Genomic DNA, 24733 nt, shown 5'->3' on the forward strand with positions numbered 1-24733 from the left:
CTACTGTGGAAGATGATCAGTTTCATCTACTATCATCATTGAAATGTAGTCTCTGTAATGAACTGCATTTGTTTCTGGATCTAGAGCACTGGAGAGCATCTCTTCCATTTCTTCCTCAGTAAACGGTTCACCTGAAAAAGAAAGGAAAGTAACACTTTGTCTTGGTAATCTGTAAGCTCTGAAAAGAATAATTACCATTTCTCTCCCGCAGGATATTTTTTCAGTGTTTATGTGCAGAAAAAAGAATCCAGTTCCTTCACTTTTGCAAATGCAGAAGTCCTGCATGCCAAGCCAGCTAGTTTAAAAAAAAAAAAAAAGACGACAGAGGGCTTGGATATTTTGATTCACATTTAATTCACAAGCTCCAAAACACCCAGTCTTGCACAAGACATGCTTGTCATTTTGTACTTGAGGCAGGCAGGCATGAATCAGCCATGCAAGAAAAGCAGGCTCTTCAAGGGATATTGAAAATTGCATGATATGCAACTTAAATCTGGTCTTTGAATCTTTGTTTGCAAAGGGCACTAGAATAAGATCAAGATAATGCAGGAATGAATGAGTACTGAAATTGCCTGAAACGTTTCAAAATCTAAACTGAGGTTTTAGAGGGAGGAAAAAAAGAAGTCACATCCTTAGGAAGCACAAAAATGTGCACGGAATCACAAAATATTCACAAGACTAGATTATGACTCTTTAAGATCTTATAATATCTGCAAAAAGGCAGGTACATGTTCATTCCCTGCATTATTCACCAGGGAAATGTTCCACTCTATACACACTCATGAAGGCAACAGGATTGCCTGAAGATGGTGTACCTATTCCTGCAAGTTTCAGCTTCAAGAATTAGGACTGCAAGGTGCCATATACACATGTAATGTTTATTTACATAAACAGTGATATTATAAAAATCATATTACCTTCTTCAGTCATATGTTTCACCAGATCCTCTTTAGTAATGTATCCACTTTTATTCTCATCTAAAGCCTTTAAACAAAAGGGATAAACTGTTGTGTTTTCATCATACTACATCAGCTACTTTTTTCCCAGCGATTAGGTACCTGAATATTTAGTTACAGACCTCAAACGCATGTAGAAGAACATCTTCTGGAATAGGCCTGTAGCTGAAACCATTGAATCAGAAAAGAGTTAAGTTTGTAAGGCTGCTGTACCATTCTGAAATAATAAAATATGAGTAGTAGAAAGGAAAAACCTATTTCCTAGTTTGTCTATTAAACATTTAAGTCCAGTTTGACTTTATGGAACTTTCCATATCTTCACCCCGTGTCTTTCATTGTATTCCTGTTTCATTCTCTTTGTGCTAAGAAGCCAAATGAGTTGCTTTTGCATGTCTGAACAGGCTGAGTGAGTTACTAGGAATCAATAGTTGCTGAATCACTCCACATAGCAAATGCAGGGAACAGAAAATTGCCAAACCAAGAAAACAAAGTTTTGTCCAGGTAGGCTGGTAGCTAAGCAACAGATCACCTAGTGGGACTTTGACAGTCTATTGAGCTGACAACAGGCAACAGTTCCACAGAGCACAGCACTGGGTGTATGTGTGTGCCGATAGTGCACCTGATTTCACAGCTTTCATTTTAAAATGCTTGGTTGTTTCATCCAGACTCACTTCACTCTTTTACTATCTAAAAACCAAATTGTTCTTTATGATTCAGATCTCAAGTGCCCTTGGATAAAGTGAACTATAGACACGGCATTAGAAGATAAACGTGAGTCTCGACAAGCCTGAGCTAGCCTGGAAAAATGTGTGCTCTTGTGTGTGTGTGTTTGTGTTGATGGGGTGGAGGAGGAGGAGGAGAGAGCCTGGGGCAGCAAGGCATCACTTTGTGAAGAGTTGAACATCAGTGTTAACCCAGAAACAGGCCATGAAGGCCAGAGAAGGCAAAGGTGCAGAAGTGCAGAAGACTGGGAAGGCAATGCATTCGTGCCAGCGTGCTGGAACCAAACATCATTGATTGGTCCCTGTCCAGGCACAGGCACAAAGACTCAACACAGCCTCAGGGAGTGCCCCATACTGCAGGATGCTGTGAGACATTTGAGGGAAATCCCATAGCTATTTCATATGTAGAACACCAAAAGAGCTCCATGTACAAAATAGCTTCTGAGTTTTGGGCAAGACTAAATCCCTGGTTACTGCCTTTAAAAAGATAAACTCCCTATAGTTAAGACTACTTTTTGTGCAAAATATCAAAATAGCACAAGTTCCTGCGTACATCCAAAGATTTGTATGTACCTTTCAATAATGAACAGCACTCTTTTTCCAGACTTGTAGATCAGCAAATATTTTAGATCAGCAGAATGCTGGTTGTGTATATTCAACAATACCTGGCAGTCACTTTGAGACATGAACATGAAGCTGATTTATACAACTTATTAAAAATACACTTTCACAGACCATGCTTCTCAAGCAACTGTAACTCAGATAAAGTAATGGCTGTGACCTTATTTGTATATAAAATATTTTCAGAGTTGAAATAGCAAATTCTGATTCACTCTGATTCACGTTAAAAATACAATAGCTAGATGTTACCACAATTCATTATTATAAGCTGATGGGCTATTGGTACAAATAATAACACAATTTTATGTAGACCATATCATTATGAACTAAAAGTCTCACTACCTAACCTAATTTAAAAAAAAAAAAAAAAAAAATCTGTATTCCTTCGAGTTAAATAAAATTACTGCAGATAAATTCATTCAGAATCAACCATGGAGTAAACTAAAGACCCAGTTTACATTACCTTCTGTCCAGTAATACTTTTGTCATCACTGGAAGAAATTTTTCTAGATGAACATATCCAGTTGGTGGTTCTTCTTCTACCTAAAAATAAGACTTAAGCATGGTAGGTTATATGAATCATTAGCAAACTAATAGAACAATCAGAAAATTGAGGTCAGGTGAGCCCTGCAATAATTACAGATTTAGACTTTTGAGTATTTATATGAAGTTTATGTGTGAATGTAATGTCACATGGCACCATAACATATGCCTGAAATACTTCTGCTCAAATAGAATTCAAGGAAGAAATAATCTCCCAGACAAAACATATGCCTGCTACTTCAGAAACTTTCAACAACTCAATATTGCCCTCTTGTGCTTAGAAGCCATTTACGCAGCAGAACTGGACACCTAACTGATCTCCCACAATAACTCAGCAGTGGTTTTAAAATTCAGACCACAATTATATTAGTGAAGGCAGGTATGACCTGGAGCATCCCCAGGTTGTGCAACATGATCATCCATCACAGCACACTGTCACCACATTCCCCAGCGTGGTTTTGGCATATGCCATCAAAAACTTTTGCCCAACAGCTACCAGGTCCAGTTTGGGCATTGGGTCTGTGGGCACTTCTCCCCAGCAGCCATTTAGTACAGCCACCTAGCATAAAACATTTACTATCATAAACATGGGCTGCTCTGTGCCAGCTGGCTTCAGTTCCCAAGGATATTTCTGGGCACATTTAATGTGCTAATTTGGACACAGACCCTGTCTAGTACATCTCAAGGATGGAATTTATTGCCTCCATAAGTTCTGTAGCCAGAGAGTCACAAAGAAAAGGTCCAGAGAAGCAGACAGATGGAGTCAGGGCAGTCTGAAACAGTCATAAGTCAGTCCATAAATTACTGCATTGTTGCACTGCCTCCTACACTACTAACCCTAACCAGGTCAGGACCAAATAACTGCACGTACACACCAATATGATGGACAGCAAAATGGCGTTTATTACACGTGAACTCTAGCTTATATACCTTATGTGCTTTGTCTACACCCCTAAAGCATGTGCCACACGTCAATCATAGAGCTGGGGAGGTCCTGCTGTGTCACATCCTGAGGGGGGGGGGAGGGTGTCTCGCAGTCGCCTAGAAGAAAAGCTTCCCTTTGCCTCTCAAATAAATTAACAGATTAGTCCCAAAACATCATGGATTTCTAGTAGCATTCTGATGGCATTACATGGTAAAAGACTGCTCCCTACAACTTGAATGCATCTTCTCCCTAGAAGTTCGAAGTTTTATCTCCAAACAGAGCTCTTAATGGAGCCAGTCTGCTTCTGTGTTGAAACTGGATGCTTAAATTGTAGTCTCACAGTCACACCCTGCCAGGCTCTTTACAGACACAGCTTAGGTTGAAAGAAGACTCAAATAGGCACTGATTTGAAATGTCTAACTGAGCCAGGGAGATCTAACGCTATAAACCTTCCTGGGAGCTGGGTCAGAGAGTAGGGTGTTGTCTAAATCATTAAGTTGCTTAAATGTAGAACTGCATCACAACTTTGAGAGCTATCTGTACATGGAATGTTTTTAGGGAACATCTGTGCTTCAATTTGCATTAGTTCAAAAGTCCACAGATCAAAAATGAAATATAGCTATATATAATATATGACAAATGTCATCCAGATTTGACTCTCTTTTTGGTGTGCTGTTTGTACTTTGCATCCAGAATGCAGTTTATGAAGAACTTCCTGACAACAGACCTAGCCCTTTGAGGTAGTAAGAAACCTCAACTCCCTCTGACCTTCTAGAATAGCTGCCATTCCAGTGGCTGTACAGGCCTAGCAAAGTCTTCAACTGCTAAAATTAATCCTATTTCTAATATTAAATAGATGTGAGAGTAAACTGAATGTATGAATTTTACCCAAGTCTATAAGTACCTAGATTTACTTCCCCCCCTCCCCCCCCCAAGTGGCTGTTAAAATAACAGTACTTGTTCAAGCTCCATGGATGCTGCTCTGTTCCCTTCTTTGGGTACATCCACAGCTCCTATAACAGATGTACTGTAGCATTCATCCCGTTTCATATCTCCACCACCTCCCTGGGCAAATTGTTCCAATACCTCATCAGACTTTCTGAGGAAAAAAAATTCTTCTTAATATCCAACCTGAACCTCCTCTGGCACAGCATGAGGCCAATCGCTCTCCTCCTATTGCTGTTACCTGGGAGAAGAGGCTGACACCCATCTCAATACAACCTCCTTTCAGGAGTTGCAGAGAGGTAGTGAAAAACAGAAATAATCCGCAGCTTTAAAAAGGCAAAAATACTGGAGAAATAGTTTGATGAGAAACTGACCGCCAGAGAAAATTTTTACTTTATCTAGATTAAGTGGTATTACCATAGTCAATGGTAATTGTACCTTATATAAATTTAGATAACTTAATATTAGTGATCAGCATAATACAAGGCAGTCTTCTTCTGGTACTGAACCTATGTCAGGGTTTCATTTATGAACACTTGAAAACTTTAATTCCCTACTCATACAAACAAACAAATTGCATATATCATATGTCAGAAATGTGCGCAGGAACTTCTTTACAGTGAGGTGATGGAGCACTGGAACAGGCTGCCCAGGGAGGTGGTGGAGTCTCCTTCTCTGGAGATGTTCAAGACCTGCCTGGATGCCTACCTGTGCAACCTGGTATAGGTCAAGACCTGCTTTGGCAGGGGGGTTTGACTCAATCTCTGGAGGTCCCTTCCAACCCCTACAATTCTTGAGATGCAATCACAGAATCACAGAACTTCCCATCTCATAGCTGCATTACACTGTACTTTGTTACATTACTTATCTCAAATTTTCAATTATGCTGAAAACAGAGGGGGGAAAAAAGTTGGTAGGAAGAGGCAGGACTTTAACTGTCCAGGTTCCTCTGGACTGGAGGGGAGAGGTTCACTGCAGAGGAGTTGGACTAGATGACCATCAAAGGCTCCCTTCAGCTCTAAAACTAAGATTCTGTAATTCTATGTCAAAGCATCTCCTTCTTAAATCTGTATCCTGAGTCAATTATATTGCCCATTTACTGTAATCAAAAAATCTGCTGGACAGTAAAAATATCTTTACTAAGCATCATAATCTTTCCATTTTATCTTGTTTGTTGGTGGAAGCTAGAATAATCTACTACTGACAGTAGAGAATGACAGCAGACAGAATGCAGCATCACATTAAAAGATCTTTCCCCTCCAATTGTTACTTGCACTTCATTATCTGAAGCAGTTAGCACTGCTAGACCTAAGACTTTGCACAAGGTTTCTCTCATTAAACTCTGATCTACAAGAGGTGGAGCAAGTACTGATGAGAGACAGGCACATAATCATACAAAGAAAAGAGAGACACTCTCAGCAACCTGACTGTTCTGGTTTTACCTGGGCTAGAGTGAATTTGATGCCATGTTTTGTCTTTAAGAGAAAAAGAAAGTTGATAACACACCAATGTTGCACTTGCTGCTGAGCAGTACTGCACATAGCCAAGTATGTTGCAGCTTCTTCAATGATCGGGCTTTGGATGTACAAGGAGCTGTGAAGGGACAGAATCAGGACAGCACACCTAAACTGGCCAAAGGGATATTCCATATCATATGATATCATGCTGAACAATAAAAGTGGGGAAGTTGGCCAGAGGAGCAGAGTCTAGCTGGGGACTGGCTGGGCATCAGTTGGTTAGTGATGAGCAACTGACTGCGCATTACTTGTTTTGTAAATATTGATAGTTATTATTATCATCATTATTATTATTTTTCCTTTCTTTTTCTGTATTAGTTTTTAATCTCAACCCACAAGTTCTACTTTTTTATTATTCTCTCCCACATCCCACTGGACAGTTGTGTGGTGCTTAGCTGCCTGATGGGTTAAACCATGACACTAGTGTATACATGGAAAAAAAAAGAAAAGATTCCTCTCCCACTTCTCAGCTCCAGAACTGTCCATTCCTTAAGGTATACTACTTTTCAAAAACTGTGCAAATTCTTTTTCCCACTACTTTGCCCCATGCATTAACCCCACCCTGCCATGGCACCATAACTCCAGCCTTTCCATTACATATGGAAAGCATATGTTGAAGAGATAAAAATTGCAGCACAGGTGAAAAACTGTAGAGAAAGACAGCAGAAGTTCCTTATCTCTCCACATCATCAGGAGGACCTCTAAGTTCTGAGAGTCTTTATGTTTGAATTCTGACTTGCAGACTTGAGTAATCAAGAAAGAAAAGACTACCTAACTGAGAAATCTCAAGACTGGGATAGGCCTCAGGACTGAAAATTGAGCAGGCTGGCTATAAGATGCAATGGTAACAGAATCTGTTGGAGACAAACTGCCATGTCTTTTCTCTGCATATTTTTGGATTTTTATGTATAATTTTAATACCTGTTCAAGAATAATTTTTATTATTTAGTCATCCAGAATTTGTCTATGGCATGTCCAGAGCAGGTAGATAGTTAGGGTTTGGATATGCAATCTAATTGCAGTTTAAGGCAATCTTTTTCAACAGCCAAAAACATTCTATCCCTCCATTTTCTACAGACAGCCCTCCACCATGGCTCAGTGTCACAGTGGCCTTCTGTAGTAAATGACAGTCAAAATCCCCAATTTAAGCCATCAGTGTTGTTCTCTCAACAGCATAAAGGTTTGTTTCACAGCAACCTGAGAGACTGCCTAGTTCACTTCCATGACACATGGCAATTTCTCTTTTCACCTGTGGAAAAGAACTCAGCTCTCCATACAGCAAGGCAGAAGGGTCAAACTTGTGCAAGTTCAAGACAAGATAAAAGAAAATATGTAAATCCTTTACCTTTGCAAGCAGTTCATGTAGCTCCGCCTCAGTCGGGAAGCAACCAAGTGACCTGACAATTGAACCAATCTCTCTGAAAGAAAGTAAAACATCTGTGTCAGTGATTCTGCAAAACAAGAGTGGCTGTGGCAAATACAGCTATCAGTTCAGAACGAGCATACAGGAGCACGCATGTATGAGCACCTGCATGCATAAGCACACCTATATGACTTTTAAGATAATGTCTCAGAAAGCAATGCCTACTTTTACAGGTGTTACATATCTTGCAGCTTTTGGAAGGGTATAATTATACCTGTCAGTTTCCCCAAAAATTCCTTATTACTCTTGTGTTCATTACTGTGTGCAAGATAATTTTCAATTGATCTCCTGTAATTATTAGGCTTAACTGCAATAAAGCCTACATTTGCATAGTTAATAAAACACTTTGAAGTCTATTGAGATGAAAGGTCACAAAAACATAGGTTTAATTAAATGCTATAAAGATACAAATTCTAACTTCAGAAGACAACAATTACAAAAGTGAGGTGACCTTGTGTTCCTGCTGCACAGATAGATAATTCTAGTTTCCTCCTGACTGTCATTTAGTTCAGCAGCTTCAGTTTCCACTGTGTAGTTCCCAACATACAAAAATACAGTTCAAATTAGCTTATGTTCATATAGGTTTTGTAGATCAGACACAATGACAATTTTGTGTCATGGTTTTCATCTTAGATGTCATACTCTCAATGGCAACATTTGCAAAATCACAGATGTCACTGACATAGGATATATTCTAAGCAGAAATGAAACACTATCCTCCTTAAGCTTAATTACTTACTAATTCTTGTATTTGCATTAGGAGTTACCCAGTGCTTGTGTTATTCTGTCAAGCCAGTGTAGCTTTGCATATTCTTCACACATACCTAATATCTCAGGAAATAACACTCATACTTCTAGGCTACAATCAAGGCTAAGAATTGTGCTGTGCTGCCACCTTCTGATATAAGATAATCAGACATTAATAGTCACACTACTGTGACACAGCCCTGCAATAAAATCGTAAGCAATAAACTGTCATAACTGTTCTTTGATTAAAATTAGTTGTGAAATAGTACATTTACAGTGTTACATAGACTTTGAATGTCCCTTCTCACATGTTATAACTTACTGGCTGAATGAAAACATTAAAAAGAAAATTATATTTGAATCATTTAATTGTTGTAACATTTTTCTCAAGCTCTATATCCGCTGCAGAGCGTAGAAACTTTACATCTATGCAGACAAGACCGGAGATGTAAATTACAAACAAATAAACAAGTATGACATGGTACAGTGAGGGTCAGGGGTTCCTTGGTGCCACCAATCCAGCCAGGAGCAGGCAGCTGACGGGACAGCAGGGCAGCTCCAGCAATGAGCACCTCCTTGAGGATGGAGATAAACCAATAGGTTTAAGGAAATAATCTTTAAAAAAAAAAAAACTTGAGGGAGGATGGAACAGAAGTGAACCAAATGTGGAGACTTGTCCTGAAATTCCCCTACCAACTAAAACTGAAAAGTCATTTCACATGTGAGTTCCTCACACATCCTGTCTAGTGACAAAAAAAATTTCATCAGCTCTGCACCTCCTTTGTAGAGTTTAACTAATTGAATTACAATTAAAAGATCTGGTGAAATTCTTGTGAAAACAGTAGTTTGAAATATGCAGAAATCCTTTGGTAATCTTCAGTGACAACAGCTTGTAAAAATTCAAGGAGACATAAGCGTGTTTAATTTTTTATGACAAAAGTAATGTTGTTCCATGTTATGAATATTTATGTTAAAATGAAATTGAAGTAGCATTGTCAAATATTCAAACTTGAAATATATCACTATTAACATTGAGAACTTTTAAATTTGACGTCCATTAGCTATGTATTGTGTATTGTTATGCCTTGATGAGTCTAACAGTCCATGACCTTTTTACTCCCTGAAATGTATACTTTGTTTCTATTTCTGCAGGCCTTAGCAGGTACAGTTCCTGACTCTCTTGGCCATCCCAGTCCCCCAGTTCTGGTCATGCCAAAAAAAAAAAAAAAAAAAAAAAAGACAGGCCCTTTAAGAAGCATCACAAAAATGAATGACTAGAGTAATGGAACAGTTTCTTATTAAAAATTAAACATATCTAGACTCTCCAGCATCGAACTTCAGTGATGGAGGAGGGATTTGACAGAGAGCTATGAAATCATCAACGGTGTTCAGAAGATACATAGAGAACAATGATTCACTATCTAACATAAAGTACAACATCAGGAGTCACAACATCAGGAGTGTATATATGTGACATATATACAATAAAGAAGAAATACTGTGCATTTGCTCAATTCCTTATTCCTTCCCCAACTAACTACTAGCTCAGATGAAGATACTTGACTACATGGACTCTTAGTACAACTGTGTTCATCCTTATGTTCATTGTTACATACTGTTATTGTATGGTTATATGATACACCTACATGTGAGCTTCCTAAAACACTTCCTCATGAGAGCAATAGCCACATGTCGCAGTACCCCAGAGAAGGAGGGATGTGTGCACTGCACTGAAGTAGGGATGACCTACTGAGAGCATGTAATCATGGCAGAGACCGGCAGGGACACTCCTTGATGTGCTGACATTATTTTGAAAGTGAAGGTATCCATTCAGTACCCAGGACATAGAGCCAAATGAGCTATTAGAGCAGAGATTTGCTAGCAGTAACTGCTAGCCTTAGACTTCCTAACTGGATTCACCCTCTTCTTGCTTCTTGGCCCCACCAGTCTTGCATCCCTTTCTCAAGGGAATCTCAGCCTCCAACCACTGAACAATGCAAAATGTTTATTAAACCAACAAAGAAATACTTGCCTGATCAGTGTCAAAAGGACTGTTTAAATTACATTTTCTGGTAAGGCAGATGCAAGTTGGGAGAGTTACTTATCTCTGTACTACAGCCTGTAATATCTCTATGTGAACATATTTACAAACCTGACGTCCACAGTTTCACTTCCTTCATGATCAAATGCCTCAAAAGCTTCTGTAATCTTTCTCTCAATTTCAGCTACCACACCATCTGCAAAAAAAAAAAAAAAAAAAAAAACAGGGATAACATTCCACTTCCTTTTTAATGCCGATAAACTCATTCAAATTCTTGTCAGTTGTTTCGGGTTTTTTTGCATTTATTTCTCTATCACATGAGGTATGAGAATAAACGTCTTGAAAGCCGTCCTTTAGAAGCATTAACTGAAAATTGTATTCAGTATCAGTTTCCTTCACCATACTACCCTTTTCTACTTTTCCCAGTTCTAGCAGGAACTAGATACAGCTCTAGGCACTGCTAGTTAAGTAAGACTGGCAGGAAATCAGCCTTAAGTCTTCTGGTTCCTTCAGAACAATTATTTCCTCTTCAGGTTATCCAGACTTTTCACCAGCACTTGATGCTCATCTGAAGACGGCCCATAAGCAGCACACCTGTCCCAGCTGTGACATTTCTTCCTCACAGACTGCAGCTTCAGTCTTTGTATGGAACAGAAGCAATTAAATAGATGTGGTTCTGCTAGACTTTTAAGCAATGAGCATTTTAAAAAAGCTATTTCCAATTAATACAATTTGCAAGATGCTACCATTCATTTAACTATATGAGCTTCCTTTTCTTCCCTGGGGCCCAATTGCTCTGTTAGTTCAAAAAGTCCTTTCACGGAAGAGAAATTATATGCAGAAAAAAGCAGCATCAAAAGAATACAACCTTAAACAGTCACTTAAAATGCTAGAGAGCGGTATTTGCTGCTTACCAGAAAAGATTTAGTTCCAAGGCAGCCTGATTAACTCATTCACACAATATGATACCCTGAAACGCTTTTAAAGCTATGTAAAGACTAAGATTAAGGTTTTATTGATGGACACATCCATGGACTTCATTTTATTATTTGATGTTACTGCTCAACACACCTGAAACAGCCTTTATAAACATTAGTCCAGGTATACTTTAATAAAATTGACTGTATTTATATTTAAATTCCTACCCGCATGTAGGCATCTCATTAATTACTTAATCCTCTCTTTGTAGTACCATATTATGGCTAAAAGCAGGTGTACTGAAACCCTGAGGTCTCTGGCGACCTCTGGTGAATCTTTTCTCACATGGGGCTGCCTCTGAATGGGTCAGTCCAAAAGGACAAGAGATACAGCTTCTATCCAGTGATAGCCAGATCTGGAGTCATTTACATCTTGTTCTATTTTCAGTTGAACAGGTTCTTATCAACAGCTCTTTTGTAGATCTCTCCATCCACTTATCATGGCTCACCAGCACAAAGTACTGAATCCTATCAGTGACTACACTTAGAAGCCCTGGCTACTCTAGTATCATTTAATATCTATCCTACCTGCCATTATTTCAACCAAAAAGATAGGAAGTCGCTTTGGTCCTGTAGGCTGAAATATTCAGAATGAGATGCCCCCTGCCATCTCCATTCAACTTCAACAAACCTCCTCCTCCTGCTTATGGATCCAAGCTATAGGATTTATAATCACCCTGCTAAGACCACTCCAACATTGTTCTGTAAGACCCCTACAACTAACCTTTACAAATTCCAGCTCTCCCCATCATCCCCACAACCACAAGCAGTACTCTCTCACCACGCAATGCCAAGCAAACAAGAGAGATGAGAAGGTGGTTGGGCTATTGGGAATATCTGAGCCAGCTGGAGATGAACAAGGTACCAAAAAAAGTGTGAAGTCTCTGCTTAAGATCTGAACTGCATGCTCTAGAAAAGGGTTTGGCCAACAAGCAGAAATAACTAATGAAGTTCTTACTCCTCTGACAATCAACAGCTTTAATATGGAGTTAAAATCCTATAAACGTGTCTAGAAGCAGTAAAAGTTCTCCAATGGAACAGGAGAGTGGTGCTGTTCACAAAGATGTGAAGCCTGTACCACATTCCCCTCAACAGCAATTCCCAATTTACTAGGTAGGTGTGCAAGGCAAATGAATGAAAGAAATGAACTAAAAGGCAAAAACAACTGGTCTTTGATGTTTGCAGCCATTCTTTCATTTGAACTCTACAAAAGTACATCACAACAGAATTATTAGTGAGAGCACAAAAATTATATATATAAATCTCTCTCTATATGGCTGTAGTTCTAATTAAAAGACATTTATAACATTTACGTCCTCAAATCTGTGGCAAGAAAAAGCAGCTTCACAATTGCAGCTCACAGGAGGTTGTCAATTAGCTCTTACAAGATCTAATCAGGCTTTTAAGCAACTGTTTACTGAATCACTACCTAAAGATACTAAAGAGCAGTTGTAATACTAAGCACCAGTGAAATCTCAGACTCCGAACTAAGCACGTCATTTTTATTAAGATATTTTGTTTTCAGAGCAAAAAGGGAAAGCCAGTCTAGTTTCCTAAGATTCATTCTTGGTGATGTGATAGCAAGGCGTTGTCATATTACTATTTCTCTTTCCTAACTCTAAAGCAAAGTATACCACTCCTGAAATTATTTCACCACAAATGTTTGGATTGCCCTTGTGAAGTTCATTCAGGATCCTGACTGACTTAAAAGCAATGCAGAAAGCTCTCCCCACTCCAAAGACGACAGCCTTACAGTATTTAACTTATTCTATTTTAAAGAAATTACTAACAGAAAGGAACACAGAAAATCTTGAAGCCTTTTGAATCTGACTTACTGGCAAAACCTTTCTGCTCTATAGAAGAAAACGCATGCATTAGATTGTGTCTAGTGACCTCAATTCCAGAGGAAGAGTACAGTACAGTCAACTCAGTATGCTGAAGCATTAATTTTATGTTAAGCTCTAGAAATAATGGGACAAGAGAAATATTTTCTTCTCCACTCTGAACATCCAATAGTATGCAAAACACAAATATAGCAGATATCAGAAAAGGAAAGAACAATATGATTAAGCTGTAAGCTTGTGAAATATGAAATGATTGAACTGAAGTCTTTGCAGACAGTGGTACATAGCCCTATTAGGGGTCCAAGCTACGGTCTGCAGAGTTAGAAAAGGCATAACGCTCTCTGTTCTAGATGTTATCATCAAATAATCTGTAGGCAAACTGAGTTTTAGCCTTTCTCTTAGAAGAAGAAAGGAGTTTAACTGGTTTCTGTAGAAGTCACTTTCAAGCATTCACAAAGAAGTAAAAATTACGTCCCACTGAGATGCAGCCCTTCACGATTAGACTCATTTTGCACTAAGAAGGTGATTAGTTTCTCCCCTTCACTATAGGCAAGAAAATCTTTCCTTCCTGCTGTTCAAAGCAGCTCGCGAGCAGAAGCTGATTGCTGATGACAAGCTAGCTCTGGGACATACAGGGGAATGATGCCAAAGTTCTGTGGTACACCAGAGAAAACGTCGCTCCCTGGTAGGCAGTTAGTCTGAGTGGTGAATACAGTCATATATCAATCCCCACAAAAAACACTTCATGTAACTCAGGAAATGCACCAAAAATATGCCCTGATGCTTTCACTGTATGCAATCTGTGCACCTATGTTATATCTACATAGATATCCATATATATTGAAGCACCAATCTTCATAAGCATCAGCAGAGAAGCCTATAATCTTGGGAAATGATCATGGAATATCACCTAGTTATATTCAGATGGAGTTCAATTTTCTCAAATCTGAAGCACCTGCTGAAGTTTGATGAGTGATTAGTTTTTATACACCTATATATATATTTTTGTTGTAGGATTCTGTGGGTACAACCCTCTCCACTTTCACTTTACAAAACAAATTTGTGACTGCATCTATAGAGGAGAAAAGGAGATGCAGAGGCTGGTTTGTATGACAGGGCCGCATGTTGGGAAGTACAGCATACCACATTCCCAGCCAAAGCAATTTAACGCAAGACAGACTCTGGAAGAAAGAAGGCGTTCCTCATCTAGGGAGAGCCCTGATAGTAACCCATAGCAGAATCCAGCCAAGAGCAACAAGTGTGGGCCATAGAAATACAGGTGTGCAGACTGGAGCCAGGACTTGCTACTGCACTGGATCCTCCTGCTGATAAAGTGTTCTGTACCTAGCAGTATGCCCAGAAAAGAAGAAAACCACAAGATCAACTAATCCAGGTTAAAACTGCTAGAGATTCAGGCATTTTCTAGTGAGTCATTTGTAACCTATACTACAGACTTCCTTTTATACCCGCTAGGAAAATGGCCCAGTGGAGGCTGTCAGCCTCTGCCACACTGGTGTTACTAGGCAGCAGTTCTTCCCTTCAGAAATAATCATGCAAGCTGGATCCCCCCATATACAGCACAGGAGGCAGGTTCTCTGCTTCCTGTTTTGACCAGTCAGGATGATACTGTGCAGCAGGACCACTACCTCTAAACAGCAGGAAAGTGCACAAGCAAGTGAACACTCAGCCCCCAGCCCTCTCCAAGGTCCAGTCTATTGCTGCGAGGCTGCTGCTCTGCAGACTGTGCACAGCTCCACCTCACCAAAGCCCTGGCTGCCTCTGTCCATCTCCTGCTATCTCACTGGCTGCTGGGACGCTGCAGTCAGGTGTGTAGAGTAGCACTCTGCCTGGCTCCTTTCCCTGGAGCTACAGCTCACAGATTTTTATCATCTTAGCACTAAGCCCTCTGGACTCTGAAATGGTCAATAGTGAGAACTAATGCTCTGACCTGGCCTCCATAAGCACCTTATTCCTTCTATCTTAACCCATCATTGACCCCGATTTAAGGAGTTTAGGGCTGTGAGCAGTAACACAGAGCTTACTGCCTTGTCTTCTGAATAAAGCACAGTATTGGGAACAAAAAGAAACACATGATGAGTATGTCCCACGTATGTCCAAACTTCCAGACAGAAAGTAGTAATAATCTCTTAGAGTTTCAAAAAATCTGGAGTCCTCATTACGTACACCAGAAATGCCTGAGCATCTTTCAAAACACAACAGCACCTGCCATGACCTTAAAAAAGCTGGTTCCTCCAGCTTTCACACAAGTCAGCTCTTGCACACTGTACAATCAATGAATGTACAGATGTTATAGTTATGAGGTATACCAGAGAGCTTGGCTATATAGTTATTACACCAAAGCAGAAAAGACAGGACACTTACCCATATCCTGGGCTCACTTACAAAACTCCAGCAGAGTAGATCTCCAGAAGAGATCCTTCCCTGCTGGTAGTCAGCTCTTCAATGGGTCTAGGAGAGGTGCAGCCAGGCTCCACCCCTTCCAGCAGCACAGGTGAATTGCCTTCAGCTGTGCCCCGTGGCTGACTCATGGCTCACCTCAGGTGATCCATCAGAGGTTCAGGCCATGATTCAGCAGTTCCCATACACACACTTTGCGTATTTGTTGTTGCAGCCTTTACAAAAAAACCACTTTCTTTTTCTTCCTTATATTCTGTCATGTGTTAAAACTGTATCACCCCATCACTACTTTGTCTTTCTGCATTTCTTGAAGAGAAGGGTTGAGCAAGACAGTTTGCCAAACTCTGAAGTGAGACACTTACAGTGACCTTACATCACACAAAAGGTTTCTAAGTCCTGGATCATAATGACACACATTTTCATTGGATAAGCTGTCAAGTGGTTTATGTCAGGAGCAGCTGTGGCATTTTTAGAATGGCTATCAGAACATAGCATGAAATATTCAGCTATAGTTCCCAGAATTTGGCCTCACCTGTCTCCTCCAGCAGTCGGCCTTGTTTGCTACCTTCTGCTCCCAAACCTCAGCTGGATGTTCACAACAGCTGCACATTATTATTTTGGAAACAGCACCAATAAGAATTCTCAAGGAGAAACACATGTACAAATTAAACCTAACAGGTCTCAGTTCTGATCTGGTTTTCAGCCAGCCAGGCTCATCATCTATTCTGCAGCTACTCAAGTGGTAGTTGAGTTTGTCTTCATGAAGGCAAGCGCTCTGTGAGCCAAAAATGCAAGCTCTGAGTAATACTGCTCATCCTAACCATTTGCACAGGTCTAGCTCTAGGAGTAAAACATTCCCTCTGCTATCTGGTGTCTGCAGACGAGTTGCCAAATACCTGTCACTGTATACAAGCGGCAATGAGGGCAATGAAATGACACACTTTGCCACAGTGACCTGCATAACGACTGGGGCAAATGTTTCTCTTTTAATATGAAAATCTTCATTGTCTGCTGAGCAGAATATGTGGAGATAGCTTGCTGACGTTGAAAGAGAGCAAAAAAGACCTCTGCATAGATGTGGACTGCCTCCTGTATACGTGATTCACAGGTAATATACAATTACTATCTTCTACTTCTCTTGAGGAAAGTCTTAACGTTATCCTTCCTAGACAGAACTGAAAAAAATGACAGCACTTGAGGTTTGTTAGCCTGCAAAAAATAATTGCTATACTTTCTTTGAAGTCAATACCAGCTTCGTGCGGTCTCCCTTTTCATCAGGCAGAGATAAGCTCAGCATAAATCTCCATTAGCGGTGTCCTGTGCATCCCTAAATTCCCAACTCTGGCAGTTGTACCAGGCAGTACTCCTATTGCAGCTCAGAGCTGGCAAAAACTCTAATCTCCACTGCTGCAATTTGTTCCATATCTTTCATCCCAGTTACACCTGGGAGCTAATGAAAGAGTTATGTCTAGCCCGTACTTATATTCTCTTTCATCACGAGTGGCAAACTGCCCTGCAAGGATATATAGCTCTTCTGGCAACGCTGGGAGTTGTGCTATACCTTCAGCTGCTGCTGAAAGGTAAGAGTCAACACAGTCTGCCACAGGGCCAGAAAGCAGCCTGTGCTGTTGTAATGTGTGCCCTCTGAAGGCAGAGCCTCCATTCCTCCTGGACTTTACATAGCCACAAGGGACAACTCCAGCACTCCCAGCCTTACGCACTCCCCCAAGCTGCCCAAAAGGCAGTGTGCTGTGGTGCACCCTGAGACACGGGTCGTGCTGCTGAGCACTGGGGATGATGGCCCTGGTAGGGCACACTGACCTGTCACCAACAGCACACACGTTCACCTGCCTGAACATGTGTCAGCACAGAGCGTCTCATAAACGTGCTATGCTCAGTAAACTGCCACTGGGTGATGAAGTCATCAGAGATCAGCATAAAGTGGATATTAAAGCTCTTAGAAGTTATTTATTACAAACATAAAGTAGTGTGAAGTTTAACTCCAGCAGTGGCTAGAATACAGCAGTTAAACTTCCTTCATTTGAAAGACATATAATTGTCTAGAATATTGTGGGAGCAGGAGAGCTTTTCAGTATGACTTCTAATACACACTGCCACTATATAACATATCACAAGTTGCCTGAAAGGGTCTTAAATGGGCTTACAAAAATATAGCCTCTGTACTGGTTGCCATCCTATCTGCACTGCTCTGGCCTGAGGACTTGGACCAACCAAAGCAGCTTCAAAGAGAAATAAAACAGCAAGGGATTAGGTGCAGCTACGTGCTTCTTAAGGAGCTGTCTTGAAAGCATCACATGGAGGGCTAAACCCATTTCATTACACATTATGAATACATACGAACCTCCAACTATATTTTTGTTTGCATAAGGATCATAGTTGGAATTTGAACAGTACTTTAGCTGACAAATTTAAGACATTTACATTTATTGTCAATATGGGATAAGACATTTCTATAACCATTTGAGGCAGAAAAAAGAACACATGCTGCTCATGGAGAAATTTCACAACTCACGTCTCACTGTAACCTAACCACCAGTAAACAAGGTCCAGGTCCAGAACCTCTTGCCAAGTTAAACCAGCAGCACAAAAATCCTTACCATATTGAAGATGGAACTTCTTCAAAAAACTTCAAATCTGATAAGTTTTTGAAAGCGATGGCTGTATGCAGCAGCAGGCTGAACTAGAGGAAATTCTATCCAAGCTCACATCTGCACGACTTCTGCATAGCACCCACACCTATGTAACATCAGGCAGGAAATATTTCATATTTCCAAAGAGCTGAAATCTGTATTTAATTTTAAAGATTGACATTCACAGTTAAAGGTCATTTATAAAAACATCCCATGGGACTAACACACAGTGCACCCTCAAAACCCTTGCTGGCCAGGTTTGGTTTTGGGAAACCCCTGCCTTTCACACTGCAGCAGGTCCCTGCAGGCTCACACGGTAGCCACAGCTACTGCCCCGTACCCTCACCCTGCCAAATCCCACCATAAATAGCAACAAAGCAGTATCTGCTCACATAAATTAAGGTTGCTTGAAAATAAAGAAATAAATCCTCAGATCTCAGAATAATTAGTATGCAGACTAATGGAAATTCTTAATAACATGTTAACTGCTGCTAGAGAGAATTTGTGGGTGTTCTCCAGCTCCCTGTCAGTGCTGCGTATCTGCTGGTTAGCATTGTTTAAAAGACAAAAAAAAGTTTAAACCCTTTCTGCAAACCAGTTAATTTTGTACTCAGTAAGTCAGTTAGAATTACAGCCACACTGAATAACTTCTGCTATTTTATGTGCCATGGAAACAAGAAATCTGCCAATCTGCAACTACCTCTTCTACATGCATTTGAGATAACTTCTAGTGCAGGACTATAGCCAAGAGGATCAGATGACTACAGCTTGTGCTGATCTATAAAAGATGGGCACAATTTATTCTTTGTCTCAGTCTCAAGTACAAATATTAAAACATAACTCAAAGTGATGTCAAGGCGCATGTTAAACCGCATTACGACCTAATAAAAGATATCAACTTTCCTCCTCAAACAATTTCTCACAGCGATGTCAACAAGAGGAAGTAGTATTTATCTCTAAATCCTCAGGTGGTAAGACTACACACTGATTTTTTAAGGGATCTCATATATTCAGGTTTTCTTCTACAGATGAAATAGTCCTTGCTTGAGCCCTATGAAAGCTATTTGTTTTAACGTATGCTAATGTTGTATTTTTTTCCTCAAAAGAAACACTGCTTCTTTTACAATTAGAGATAACTCACCCGATGAAATACGTCAGCCTGAAGGTTTATCGCAAGTGTTTAGTCTACAGCTTTTGTACTTTGTATGCTGATGCTTAACCCCTGAAAACCCCCAAAACCAATTTAAAATCCTTAGTACAGCAAAATATTTAAATGGACTCGTGTACTTAACATCATATGCATCATATTATCACCTTCAATAGGATTCCCCAAAGCCGTACACAGCTTAAGCACTTTGCTGCATTAGGTTTGAAACTCTCCTGCCCGTTAAGTGAGCTGTGAGCACAATTAATGGTTACAAATGCCTACAGCACTCATGGCAGCCACCAGGCTCGCTAATGTTGGACTCACAACTCAACAAAAATACAGCGAACAGCAACAGAGCACTTTTAATTTCTGTAATGAATACAGACTCAAAGCAGACCAAGGCAATGTGAAGAACATTTAGATCCTACTCACAGATGTAGGAAGACTCAGAGGGGCAAATGAAGCAGTGGCAACTCCACTTTTTCACAGAAGGTAACAGTTAAATGGGGTGTGCAGCCTCTTCTTCACAAAAGTAAACTGCAGTGTATCTCTACTTTCACCAGCACGCCAGGTAGCAAAGCAGGGCAGCTAAAGAGCAGGTGTGTGTACGGCTCAACACATTGGTACTACATTTACGTAAGGCTATAAAACAGAGGTAAAAACTCTTTCCCATCTTCACTAACAACCTCAATGTGAGTTTCTCACAAGTTGGGAAAAGGATCTGTGAGGACTAATTACATATTGCAGCAGTAAATTGAACCCCTGAACCACTACTATTTACTAGAGAAAATCATCATCAGAGAAAGGCTATTGTCCATGTCCTTAAGTCTTCACATCAGAATCAGGTATGTTTCTGGAAGACCTCTGTTACCCAGAATCAGTTGTTCAGTTCCATACGGGTGTGCAACAAGAGCTCAGAATTTAATTTAATTTACTTTTAATTTTTAGATTTTAAATTAATCTACTTCCTTTTGGATTCAAATTCTTGACTTATTAATTGCATTTTAAATATGCTAATATGCTTTGTGCTAAGTAGCACAAAGAATATGGTGTGTGTAAAACTCTCACACTGATCACATACACAACATTCCCATAATGATAAAGCCACACTGAACGTTCTCTCTTTTATGTACTTCCATGTAATTTCTTAAATCCCAGCTGGAGAAAAATATGTCTTGTCTTCCATCTAATTTTACTTCAGGCACTACTGGTCTGACACTTTACTTTCAGGTTCTAGTAACATCAGCATTGAGATCAGAGATATGAAAACTTAGAAAATCTGACACGTTCTGTCAAATTATAAAGAAAGTACCTGAGAACAAACCGGAGAACAGACAGATTGAACTAAGTAGCAAAAAAGGGAAGAGAAACAGAATAATGGAAAGAAAGATACGGACGAACATGCAAAAGAGAAAGATGCAGCAGTCTAATGTAATGAGATGGGCATAAAGAAAAAAAAAAAAAATTAAACAACATTGAAAGCACAAATCTAGGAATATAAATTCATGCATAAAACATACAGCTCCATATACTGTGGGCATGATATTAACACACACACATGCAAGATTTTATTCACAATTATGTAAGCTAGAGGGTAACAAGTTAGCAGTGTCATACAAAAGAGGCTGCAGGCCTTGGCCTTGCATTGTTTTTTCTTGTGTACATCCAGTATATCTGCTAAACATTAAAGTAAGCATTTTAACTTTGAAGAAGACAAACTTGAAAATAATAGGACTTAAGGGAAACTTTTACCACAAAAGCAGGTGGAACTACAGTACTACCAAGAACCAAGGGGAATACCCTAAAGACTAATTATTTGACAGTGCAACTAGCGCTTTTCTTCTGTTTGAGACACAATAAAGTAAAAGCTGCAGTTTGTGTTTATGTAGAATGCTTGTCAAAAGCATAATTGCTGCAGGAATCCAGGATTTGGGAATTTTAATTAACTCCCAAACAGCTATCTGCAGGAGGTCTAAGAGCAACTCCAACATGGAGATAAGCCACCTTTTCTTATGGGATGCTTTTGCACTTCAGTGAGACACTATTAGTTTGCCTCAGTGATGAAACACTCTATGAGGCAATAAGCAACTCATCTGCTCAGTAAGAGCATGTTCTCATGAGTGACCAAAGGGAAGCTAGATGCCTTGTTTTTGCACTATTCATGAGATACAAGTCGTTGTCTTCTTTCTACAGACAGGAAACCAAAGCCCAGCTTGCCACCTTCCTGCAATCTGACAGGAAGGGCCAAGAATGGAATTCTTGACAGCACAGTTTTCCCCTAGAAGATAACATGCGGTGGTCTCCTGGGAACAGTTCTTTACAGGATGATAAAATACCCAAAGTAGTTAAAAAATAATCAACAAAAGGGTGTGTCTTTGGGAATACAGTGCTTCCACTTTTTTAAAATTAATTAGAACTAAAAAAATGCATTAGAAGCTATTAATCAAGCAATCAAAAAAACAACAAAATCCATCACTACTACCAAAGCTTCCTTCTCCAATAGTTTCTGCCAATGGATTAACAAATTGGTGCAAAAGCTCAATACCATAAGAGTGGCTGCCCAAAATATATATGGAGCCAGAGCTTCCCAATACACCAGACTACCTCTTCTCAAATGTGCACAAGAACTTCTTTACAGTGAAGTGACAGAGCACTGGAACAGGCTGCCCAGGGAGGTGGTGGAGTCTCCTTCTCTGGAGATGTTCAAGACCCACCTGGACGCCTACCTCTGTGACCTGGTATAGGGAACCTGCTTTGGCAGGGGGGTTGGACTCGATGATCTCTGGAGGTCCCTTCCAACCCCTACAATTCTGTGATTCTGTGACTCTCCAAAGGTTCAGATTTCCAAACCCTTATCCTTCAATCTCCAGCTTCCTCTGCCAGCACAGTGCCTGTTTCTGTGGCAAAAATGGAATGATGAAGGAACACATCTCTTCAAGACTAAACAGAAATGAAAAACAGATGGTCAGAGCAGACCTCACTGGTGTGCCATTGGTCCTACCTCTGATTGTATGCAATGCATCCAAACTGCTCTTACAATACCACCACAATCAAACTCCTCACTCAGCGTTACCCACAACAGCTATTTATACTTTTCCACAGAAAATCCCACTTTTACTCATTAATATGAAATAATCTATTCTTTACACTATTTCTCTTTTGGTGTTCGCAATCTCCGAGGCACTACCACGTCCATGTGTTTATTTACACAAAAGATGGCATTCAGAAGTGACACTGTGGCGAGCTGCACACAAAGTGCAACCTTCTGGAAACGACACTCGGACACCAGTGCGGCAGGAATTACCTTTCGCCTTAAAATCACACTTTCTGGCAGCTCTTCCCGAAGCACAACATGCCCGCCTCTAAAAATAAGCCCCGGTGCCCCAAGCGGCACGGATCACTTTTCCTTGGCGGAGGGCTGGCACCGCCCCACGCCGTCACCCAACTCTGGGCCCCTCGCTCCCCGCGCCCAGGCCCGTTGAGTCTCGCAGGCAGCAGCACGCCTCCGGGGAGGCCCCGTCCGCCTCGGGCGCGTGGCCCCGCAGGGAGGACCTGCCGGCCTTACCCTCGCGGCTCCCCTCCTCCGCCATGGCCGGGCCCCGAGCCGTCGCCGTGGCGACGCGGGGCACAGCGGCCCGGCGGGCGCTCCCCTCCCTCCGCCCGTTCCGCCGCCACCGCGGCTTCCCCGTGCCCCCAGCGCCGTGCGAAAGCGACAGAACGCACCACTGAAGTCACATCTGGCGCATGTGGCAGCGGCAGGCACGAGCACCGCCGTCCTGGCAGGGAGACTTGGACGAGTCCCAGAAATCTGCCGTTTCACAATGTTCCTTTTTTTTTTTTTTTTTTTAATAAACAGTCTTCCCGGCAATTGCAGAGATTTCTCCATCTCAGCTTTAGAAAGTGAAAGAACATGTTATCCTAAATATCGTCGCTCTGAAGCAGCTAAAATATTCTCAGTGATATTAAATGAAACACAGTTTAAATATAGCTGTGTATTTTAGCAGACGTACTTGCAATGTGCAGTTCTTCCGACCAAATGATTGTGGAAGTGGGGAAAATACAAATATGAACATTCCAGTAAGATGCAACCATATATTCATAGGAACTAATTTTTTTTTTTAAAGAATTTCCTACAACCAAAGCACTGTCTTCCCCACAGTTGGTATTATTTGTGAAATGTTAAAATATTGCAAAGCTTATCTGGAGAATGCCTCTTCAAATGCTCAGACATACTTCCCGAACAAACACGAGATGTTAACTATTCGTGGAAGCCTGGAATACAAAAAAAATCCCACCAGTGTTGAACAGAAATAGGGCTTCTTTGCTCTAGAAAATCACTTACTTATAACATTTGCTATTTGCAGGAAATAGCAATCAACAATGCCTTTTAACCACATATTTCTGTTTTTATTGAACGTAGCTCAGAGTAAAGAGGGTATAATATATACCCAAGAGAATGTAAAGTGTTAGTCTGTTGGGAAAACAACTGATTATGCTCTCTAACAAAGCTTATCCCTCCAAATGGTTACCTATAGATTTTACCAGTTTGTTAAAGTAACCGAATACTTCAAAATACGTGTTTTGACTACATGAGTAACATGGATTTGTTTCCTCTCAAATAGATAACAGAAGTTTCAGTGAGAACAGTGCAAAAGCCAAATCTAGAGAATGTAGCAGAAACAGAAGGAAAGGCCGTTATCTTTCAGTGTGATGCAGTCCCATTTCTTGTTCCCTCAATGTCTCCAAATACAAAACCTTCATCTTTGCTGGTTGTTGATCTGTTGTGGCAGATCAGCTGTGTATTTGAAACTGAAGAACAAAATACATGGTTTGATGAGCACAGAGCTTTTTCGTTACTTCTCTCAGCTTCTCAGTGTGAAATTTCTTGTTCTTAAGTATTGTGCCCAAGGATTATGTTCCCTATGTCATTTTCCGGATCACCTGATTCATCACAAGATGTTCAGAGCCATTTTACAAATGCTGAGTAAAGTTAAAGTGTTTACCAGATACCCCTAATGAATGCTTTAAGAAATGCTTTCCCACTCATTCAGATTTTCATGCCCAGCCCATGCCCAAAATAAGGACAACATTGCTTGCTGTGGAAATTTGAGAATCTTGTGTTTCTACAGCAGTTTTTGTGTAGATCTGAGCCATTGTGAACATGAAGTGGTAAGACAGTCATTCCACTCAGACCACTTTATTTTCACATCTTCCCAGCAATCTCAGCAGTATTTGGGCTCGGCTTTCCTCGCACAC

At 40.5% G+C, this 24733-nt stretch overlaps 1 protein-coding gene across 1 annotated transcript; it reads right to left on the bottom strand.

Moving 5' to 3' along the window:
- On the bottom strand, positions 1–23067 carry DRC8 (dynein regulatory complex subunit 8; the record flags this gene model as incomplete). Its single annotated transcript, XM_079550308.1, is given in 10 exon segments — positions 1–131; positions 918–984; positions 1079–1121; positions 2763–2842; positions 6155–6301; positions 6303–6305; positions 7575–7647; positions 10552–10636; positions 17397–17530; positions 22919–23067. Coding segments are annotated over 10 exon segments (912 nt in total).
- Positions 23068–24733: the final 1666 nt, after the last annotated feature.

This window comes from Tetrao urogallus, assembly GCF_951394365.1.
Source record: "Tetrao urogallus genome assembly, chromosome: 2".
Classification (NCBI taxonomy): Eukaryota; Metazoa; Chordata; class Aves; order Galliformes; family Phasianidae; genus Tetrao; species Tetrao urogallus.